The sequence below is a fragment of the Microtus pennsylvanicus genome, chromosome 3, assembly GCF_037038515.1.
Source record: "Microtus pennsylvanicus isolate mMicPen1 chromosome 3, mMicPen1.hap1, whole genome shotgun sequence".
NCBI lineage: Eukaryota > Metazoa > Chordata > Mammalia > Rodentia > Cricetidae > Microtus > Microtus pennsylvanicus.
In genome coordinates this window covers 70305446-70315179 of record NC_134581.1, presented here as the reverse complement: position 1 = coordinate 70315179, position 9734 = coordinate 70305446, and the positions used below count along the sequence as shown (strand labels likewise).

At 39.4% G+C, this 9734-nt stretch overlaps 1 protein-coding gene across 1 annotated transcript; it reads right to left on the bottom strand.

Moving 5' to 3' along the window:
• Nucleotides 1–1100: 1100 nt before the first annotated feature.
• Tex12 (testis expressed 12) lies at nucleotides 1101–9683 on the bottom strand. Its single transcript, XM_075965969.1, has 6 exons — nucleotides 9593–9683; nucleotides 5736–6202; nucleotides 3528–3606; nucleotides 2546–2657; nucleotides 2398–2453; nucleotides 1101–1672 (listed from the first exon to the last, which is right to left on the bottom strand). Exons 3-6 carry the CDS (start codon nucleotides 3585–3587, stop codon nucleotides 1532–1534), a joined length of 369 nt encoding a protein of 122 aa, XP_075822084.1. The 5' UTR covers nucleotides 3588–3606; nucleotides 5736–6202; nucleotides 9593–9683; the 3' UTR covers nucleotides 1101–1531.
• Nucleotides 9684–9734: the final 51 nt, after the last annotated feature.

Genomic DNA, 9734 nt, shown 5'->3' with positions numbered 1-9734 from the left:
TCCATGGAACCGGATTTAGGTGTTCATTACACAATTTCTCTCCTGAATGATTCAGACACAGAATAAAGTCCAAATTTAGACCAGCAGGCAGCTCACCAGTCTCCCTTCGTCCCTTTCCTTCCACATTCATTGATCTTATGGAAAACATTCTCTCACTACACCATGAATATATAGAACCACAAATGAATTTGTTACTTTAACAAGAATCTTTGAGAATCTAAGTAGCAAACACTGCTAGGAAGCAAAAATACCAAGATACAGGATTCAGCACCCCATTCCTTCCCTTTCTTATCTCTTATAATTCCATCACTCTGGAGACAGAGGCAGCTAGATCTCTGAGGGTTCAAGGCCAGACTGGGCTACATAGTGAGTACTAGGTCAGCCAGGGCTACATAGATCCTGCCTCAAACAAACAAAAAAGAAACTTGTTAAAATAAAAATTTATTTTAAAGTTTATAGGCAGCAAGGTAAGATTCTGCCTACTTTAAGAATACAAATTCCTTATTGTGCCAGATGCAAATGAACCCAAGTTATAATTGCTTATATTGGAAAATACATATACAGAAGACCAAATTGTGTATATGACTGAAAATGGAGATTTCTTTTTTTAACCCAAATAATGTAGTTATATATTATATAGGCCATTTTGAATAAAATCATAGCTGTATTTTATTTGTATCAAAAGAGGATTTATTTTACAAGAGACCCTTTAGACCAAATTCAACTTTACATTATCTTAGGATTGAAGTGGCCTTGCCAAAGACATGGTTAAGCTGACCTCCTGAGTTCCATATTACTAATCTCCATCTCATCCACCCTACAGCTAAGGCTTATAAATATAATTCATCAGCTTCAAAAACCCATGTGGTTATTAGGTAAAAAGTCACCCAGACAGCCTGACTTGGTGGTACATAACCATAGTGCTGATACTTTAGAGGTTAAGACAGATGTACCATGAATTCACCTGGGTTCCATACAGCATGATGCTTAAAAAATAAAGAAATAGTCAGGTTACAGCAACTTTGAATTTTTATTTTACTACTTTTATCAAATGAAAATGTTTTAAGTCAAATTTTTATTAGTCAAATATAATGGTTAAAAGTAAAATTAAATGGTAATATTAAATAGCAGCAGCACATAGTTATATTTTATTATATGTTGAAAAACTGGACAAAGGACCTTTAATGTTTAAGTTCTTTTACAATACTAACCAAGAAAACTATCTCCAAAATTAGCTGCTAGTTAAACAAATATTGTTAGGCATAATCAAATTAACCGAGTCCTCTTTTACAATTTAAGAAGAGTTAAGCAATTTAGGAGTAAAGGAGAAAAAAATAACACATAATTTTTAATTTACATTTTTATATAATGTGCCAAATATTCAACCCTCAAAAGAAAGATTACAAGCTTTATATTACTGTTCATATTAAAACTCTTTTAAATTTAGAAAGTTACAGTTTACTTCATATATTTTCTTTAACAAGTAGAATACAGCAATAATACGGACCAACTTTCAGTGAGTATAAGCACTTTACTTTTGCAGTGTGTTGGTAATCATTGCAAACCTCTGCTTCAGGAACTCTCTTTTTTGGATCAGAAAATTTTCAATAATATTGGCTTCTCTGAAGAGTCTCTCTAGTTCATCAATGTAAGACGCATCTACGGCTGCTCTCTCACTAATAGGAAGAACAGCTTGATGTTAAAATGAGTTATAAAGTCTAGACATGCTTTCATGTCATGTCCTTTATTCTTTATCTGTTAGCTATTTCATTTTCATGCTTCAATTAAGTTCATAGAACTTAGTTTACTAATATTCTTCAAGAAAATGTTAAATCAGTCCTGCAAATATTTTGACTACTTAAAAAGTCTCCTGACACAAAGAAAGTGCATCTTATATACTTTAGTTATAAATTATATAAATTATTAAAATTAAACTATCACTTAGGTATAGTGACTTTCCAGTAGCTTATAAAGCAGCTTGTAACACTTCAAATTCTCAAATCAACATTTAAAGTCAGTCTTGAAATGTAAACTAATAGGATATAAATATGTGAAATATTCATCTTTAATAAAACCCCCTTAACATTAATTTCACCAAAAAAAACCCCTACTCTCAAAGAGGTACTTGAATAAAATTTTAAAGATACGATCATCTAAAGACCAAGATACATCCATACTGGTATTAGCACTAAAAATATGACAAACGATGTTTGGACAAATTGGAGATTATTCCCTTAAAATATTCAACTCATCTATCATAAAGAATCAAGACAAAAGTGAAACTTCAAATTTCTAGTTACCAGATAGATTTTTAAGTCATGGAATTAAATTTTTCATTACTGATTTTTCAAGAGAAAAGGATTTCTAACAAAAATACTCAAAAAATACCATAATTACTTGCCTCAAAATCTTTGCATATGTAGACAACATCAGATTAATTTCCTTGCTCATATCTGTTCAAAAAAATGGGTAGGTTGTAAAATCTAATAAAGTTTATGCGCGATCCAGCCAATACACATAAATATAAGCATTATTAATACATCACCACTTAAATCCTTCTCTAGGGCTTCCTCTTTATAAAGGAGTCCAGAACTTTCAGAGAAAGAAGAATCCAATTTTCCAAGCGAGGGTACCTGTGGACTATCTGACACCTGAGGCTAAGAAAAGACAAAAACCAGATCAATGGTAAGATCTTTAGACATATATATTCTGTTTATTAAAAAAGCAAAGCAAACTTTTCCAGGGGGGGTTGGGGACACAGCTCTTTCTGTGCTAGTTGTTTGCCTAGCATCCTTAAGGCTGTAGGTTCAGTCCCAGTATTTCAGAATTAGAATTGAAACTCCATGCTTGGAGCTGGGGATTAGTTCAGTGGGAAAGCATTGGACTAGGAAAACACCGAAAAGTAAAAAAAAAAAGCATAAAAAAAGAAAAATAAAATAAAAAGCAGACATGCTAGAGATTCCATACCGGTTATTTAAATTTTTATCGTCAAGGAAACCTTTAGACACAATAAACACCTTGCTTAAAATACTAAATTTTGCTAAGTTTGGAGATTTTGAAAATAGCTTTTAACTCTTAATGAAAAACAGTCCTGTATCTTGCACCAGTGGATATTTTTATAATAACAAGATAACTGTAATTTAGACAACAGATAAATGGTTGCAAAATTTTGTAATATAGAGACTGGTGAGATGGCTAACCACTAAAATCTGATGGTCTAAGTACAATCACCAGATGGGCCTATGGCATGTAAGAATTTTACTCATCTTAGCAAATAATTTTTCATGTAAAACCCCATGTACCAAAAGACATGGACTCACCTTGGTTACTTTTGGTTACCAAGTAGATTTTTATAGATCTGTTCTTAGTGGAAAAACTAGGTAGAGTCAACATAGCTCCTGCTAGGACAATCCTACCTCTGAGACTACAAGAACACTAAATTCTATTTACCAATAGCACTTTCTTGAAGAAGATGAAACCAGAAATAAGTAAAATACATTAAAAGGTTCCAGGAGCATCAAACTTACCTCCAATTCTCTTGACCTCTTGCAGTTTCTAGAATCAGGTTTTACGAGGTGGTTTGCCATTATACTTTGGAGGCACAAACTGTAAAGTTTAGAGATTTGTCAAATTTAGGCACAAAGTCCACACTACAGTTCTCTTCACCTGGGTCCTTTTCCCACCTCCACCATCATTATTTCTACTCTCCTGATCTGCCACTTAAATTTAATTTCTCCCCTCTATTTCATCCTGTCTCTCAAAACTTTTCCATTAAAGCCGGGCGGTGGTGGCGCACGCCTTTAATCCCAGCACTCGGGAGGCAGAGGCAGGCGGATCTCTGTGAGTTCGAGACCAGCCTGGTCTACAGAGCTAGTTCCAGGACAGGCTCCAAAAAGCCACAAAGAAACCCTGTCTTGAAAAACAAAAAAAAAAAAAACTTTTCCATTCAACACCTTCTGGGTCAGTAAACTCAAGTTTTATCACAGTATCCAATGGCCTCCATCATCGGAGACCAATTTATTATCCACACCATTTTCAACTAGTCGTCTGTAAAGGAGCTCAACTAAACTCACTGGCAATTCTATCTTGTTTTAGCACTAGAAGATTTATGATTCTTCTGTCTCTATAAAATGTTAATGTTAAAATTAGAGGTTAGATGCTCTTGGGACCCTTTTCCTCCTACTGAGTTGCCTCATGCAGCCTTGATAATGAGGGTTTGTGTATACTCTTGTTGTAGCTTGTTATGCCATGTTCGGTTGTGATCCCTGAGAGGCCTGCTCTTTTCTGAAGGGAAATGGAGGAGTGGATCTAGGAAGAGGGGAGGTGGGGGAAGAGGCTTGGAGTAGAGGCAGGGGAAACTGAGGTAGGAATGTAATATATGATAAGAATAATTTTTTTAAAAAAGCATGTTAGAGCTCCCCTTTCTTCCTTCTTGAAAGAAGGACAGAAAGAGATGGTTGATGACATGTAAACAAATAAAACTGAGCTAGTCCAGAAATAAGATCTCTTCATTCTTCTAGTCTGAGATTGTTTTCATTGCCCTGCCCTTACCATAACACGGCATCAAATTGCTTTCCCATAAATTCTGAAGCCATTTTCCTGAGAATCTGAACTGTTCAGACTTAAATTTGAAAAGACACTGGAACTTAGAAGGATGGTTTCCAATGTATTTTAGGGTTGAAGAACTATTTACATTCAAATTATCTGTTTGTTTCTCTTTTTATTTGTTGGTGTTTCGAGATAGGGTTTCCCTGTGCAGCCCTGACTGTCTGGAACTCTCTCCGTAGACCAGGCTGGCCTCAAACTCTCTCTGCCGCCAGAGTGCTGGGATTAAAGGCCTTCGCCACACACCCAGCTCTATCTGTTTCTTGTAAGTATCATGAGTTATTTAACTACAGAGAATCCGAGTGTTTATATGTAATATACATATGATGGAAACAAGAGCAAAAGGCAGATTATAAAGACACTTCTAACTTCAGCATAGTCCTTCCAAGTGTCTACCATTACTTTCAGGGTACTAAGCTGAAGCGCTAACCTAACATGTAGGAAATGCACGCATGGATGGATTGACGTTCCTAAAGAACCGGAAAGTTATCTCAGAGACGCCCACACAAGGAAAAAGTCTTTTCCCCCTTTTAGTATTCCCTTTTCTGCTTCTTCTTTTCTCAAACGAACAGAACGTATACATAAATAAATAATAAAAACACAATAAAACTTCTATAATTAGGTAATTCTGTGTTTGCCTCCTGACTAGCCAAAGTCTGGGTTAACAGGCAGGCCCTTACCCTAAGAAAAAATCAGACTTGTGGCTGTGCCATCCACGGCATCACCTTGTGCGACTGTTTGCTGTTTGTCTGGGTTTTCCTTCTGCAGGCTGTGGTTGGTTTGGTTTCAGATTTTCCAGGACTGAGACTCACCACATAAACCAGGCTAACCTAGAACTCCCTGGGTAGCCGAAGACGGACTCAAAGTCGCAGCAATCCTCCTGCCCCCTTGCTCCGAGTGCTGGGATAAAAGTGTGTGCTACCTCTGCAGCCACGGCCTTCTGTTGCGATCTCTTCACTGCGCTGCCGTCTCCTCACGCCATTTCCCGCCTCCTTCCCTCGCCTCCCTCACACCTTCCGGTTTGCTCTGCGGCCCCACGCCAGACCCGGGCCCCACAGAGGCCGCGCCCATCCCCACCCGCTGCTTTCCTTTCCACTCCATTTCCCCCCATCACGGGCGCACGCGCTCACCCTCTTGTCCCACTCGCGATCGGAGATTCGGCCACAACCTTCCGCCTCAGAACGGCGCAACAGCGAAGGCTTCGTGTTCCTCTGCGCAGGCGCCCCAGTGCACAGCTCCCAGCAGGCAGCGCGGCGGGTCACGTGGAGGCCTCGCCTCTGTTTATTTCCCGCCTTTTTTCTCTAGCCTTGGAACCTTCGAGAAACAGAAAGCTCACTTCCCACACTGTGGAGAGGGAAAAGTTAACTTCGAAACTGGTCCCCAGGTAGAAGAGCGGCATTGCCAGGGGCAGCCGGGCTTGTGCCAGAGCCAGGAATCTCGGCGGATGAGCGTTAACTTTCCCATCTGCTCCTCTCAGGAAAGGGCATGTTCGCTCGGCATAGGGTGTGCTGGCAGGAGGAGACCCAACCGGTTCCTCTAGCCCACGGTCTCCATCAGTGTCCCTCTGCCTTCGGCACCAAACTCTCCAGATCACACCCTGAAAGAAAATAACTTTATGGACATGTCAGTAAGTGTAGCTGACCCACTACACACTCGTGGCTTAACTTTCTTGGGTCTTCTGGATACCAACTTTGACCTGTAGTTTCACAGACAGACTTCCTAAATTCTTTCCGGTTAGTTAACCTGGTGCAGAAACAGTATATTGCCTCATAAAACAAAGGTCAATGACATGCCTCCATGAACCCTGAGCACATAATTTTACATTTTAGAAGGCTGTTATTTAACATGTAGTCTTTTGGGGTTTTTTTTCCCCTTTTGTTAATTTAAGAGTTAGCATCAAGGCTGGGAAGTGGCTAGCGATAAAGAGCATTTGCCTAACTAGAGTGTTACTTCCCTGATGGGGGGGGGGGGGGCTTGAAAGTGTGTTATCTGTGTTGAAATTTTTACTATCTGTAGTATGTAATACACTTTTTATATAGTTGAATATGTTCATTTTACAGTGCTTTCCTGTCCTTGGGTTCATTCTCCAGCACTCATAAATCAGTGCTTCCAGCACTGGGAAGGTAGAAGCTAGAGGGTAGGAAATTTAAGGTCATCCTTGGCTACTTTTGAGGCTAGCCTGGGACAAATGAGACTAGGGGTATCTGCCAGCCTGATCTACAGAGTGAGTTCCAGAACAGCTGGGTCTACACAGTGCAACCCTGTCTCAAAAACAAACAAACAAACAAACAAAAAACAAAAAACAGACTCTGACCTTTCTAAATTTTTTATAAACATGAAATAAAAATGTAAGGATTTAATTTTTTTAAGCATTCCCAGCAAATATAATATTCTCTACTCAGTATTTATTTGGTTTTGTTTATTTGTTTGTTTTAGAGACAGTCATGCTTTCTAGTCCAGGCTAGACTGGAATTTATAATCCTCCTGCTTCAGTCTTAACTAGTCTATCTTATTAGCATTAGCACTGTTATTTTTAAAGGTCCATTAAAACAAAAAGTCTGGCTGATATTGGTCTATTTCCTCTCCCAACTTCACCCTGTATTATATCTAAACAAATAATTATCCATTTGGGTCTTAAAATATATTTCAAAGGGAAAAAAAAGATTCTATCCTAATGCATAAATGTTTTCATAGGATTAAAAGAATACCATACTATACTATTTTCTTGTTTTAATGCTACCCTCATTGTATGGGTAATGAGAAGATGTGGAGGGTTCTGGTTAGCCAGTGCCTTAGGCTCTTCCAAAGATTGCTGACAAGTCTATAAATTACACAGGACACAGAAACATATAGCTTACTCTATACCATAGGAAATGGAACCTTGTATCCAAGCCCCGAAACTTGGAAATGTACAAACCATTTTTTCTACATCTTTAGAGCAGGAGGGAGCCCACTGGCACTCACTCTGCTTCTGGTCACACTTGGGTGCATGTGTGGAGATGATGATTGAACCCAGGACCATGTTCTTGCTAGCCGAATCCTCTACAGTTGAGCTAACCCCACTAGCCACTGTGACCCTACTTCATGTGTGGAGATTGAACCCAGGACCATGTTCTTGCTAGCCGAATCCTCTACAGTTGAGCTAACCCCACTAGCCACTGTGACCCTAATTCATGCAGTCTTTTGTGTCACTTGGAGGATGAAAACTTGCCTTTTTAAAGTCAGTCACATTTGTATTTGTATTCTTACCACATTCTTTTTTAAAATGTTAGTTTTTCTTCTGGTAACACATCACCCCAAGTCCCTCCAAACACTTCACCACAAACTTCCTCTGTAATCGTGGCTATGGGCATGATGTTTGCATGACTTTAGGAAATCAAACTCTACCCTGTTTGTTTTCCTTTTTTAAGAAATTAAAAACTACCTGCTTACACAGCATTTTGTTTCCTCACTTTAGAAGCCCTCTTACCGTTTCTGTACTGGAAAAAAAAAAGTCACTTTCTCATTCTATTGCTAACAAAGCAATAGTTTAGCTTGTGGCCAAGTAAAAAGTCCCTAAGAGATGCTGCTGTTATTTCAAGGCTATATTAGAAGACTATGTTAATGAGTTGGTTAGAAAGCTGTATCAATGAGTTAAAGATAAACCTTAAAAAATAATCTCCCTAAGTCATATTTCAAATATTTTGAGTCAGAAATTTGCCACCATTCTCAGAATAGATGGTTTTGGTTTGTGTTTATGTTGGGGGAAGAGAGCCTGCAGGTAACAACATGCCACAGGATATATGTGACAGTCAGAGGACAAGCTTCTGATGTCAGTCCTGGGGTGTCTAGCTAGCCCTGGAGCCTCTGGGGATTCTCCTGTCTCTGTTTCTCATTTCCTGTGGGCTCCCTGGGATTAGACACCAGTGCTACAGGGTCCAGCTTTTAGTCTATTTTTACTCAAGTTTTTTATTAAAAAAATTCAAATGGGAGGGGACAACTCAACCATTAAAGTTCTAGTCACACAAGCATGAGGACCTGTAGTCAATTCCCAACTAACTCACATTTAAAAAGATAATGCCTGACATAGAGCCAGTGAGATGGCTCAGCAAGGAAAAGCACTTACTGCCTAAAGGCCCAAGTTCAATCCCTGGGGCCTACATGCTGGAAGGAGAGAACTCACTCCTGCAAGTTGTCCTCTGACCCCCACATATGTATCATGGCATACGAACACACACACACACATACACAGAGAGAGAGAAAAAAAGCTTTTTAAACAGCCTATTAGCATGATGCACACACTTGTAACCCCAGCACTGGGGCGGTGGAGGCAGTCAAGTCCCTGGGTCTCACTAGCACATCAGCTTAGCTAGTCAAATCATATGAACCACAGGTCCTAGTGAGAGTCAAAAACCATTATAAGACAGTTCTGAGGAACAACACCGGAGGTTGGCTTCTGCCTCTACATGAATGTACAACTCCCACACACCCACACACGCGTGCATACACAGGAAAGATTCTAATGATATAGATTTGGTATTTGATGTGATCGTGGAAAGGCTTTGTTTCCAGGCCACTGAGAAGTAAATCTGAACAGCCCCAGTCAGTGTCCTGTGACACCACATTGACCTTGGAAGGAAAAATCCTGAATACGGTCTTAAAAGAGGAAAGAAAGAAAATACTATACAAAAAATATTTTTCCCCCCAAAAATATATTTTAGATATATTTTAGGTGTAATGACTATATTATAGAAATGACTCCAGTGTGTTAGCCAAAAGCATTTCATGCTGAAGTGCAACAAGCTCAGAACAGAAGGCCCAATGTGAGAAAGGATGCTCTACCCAAGCAGGTTCGTTTCCTTACATTGCTTTCCTAACCTGAAAGAGGCATGGGCCTGGGAAGGGCCAGACCCCAGCTTTCACAGAAGAGATGATACACCAAATACTGACATTTACATTAAAGGAAATGCCTGTGTTCTCTAAGATTTTGTTGTAAGTTTTCTCATACCTTGGAGAGAGTGTGTGGTGTGAGGCTGAGGCGTGCCAGGGGCAGTCTCCTCCCTTTGCTGCCTCCTTCCTCATTCCTCATGCCTCGGTCCTCACCCAGACTGAAAGCTCTCTGTACCTCCATGTCCTCTGTATTCCAGCTG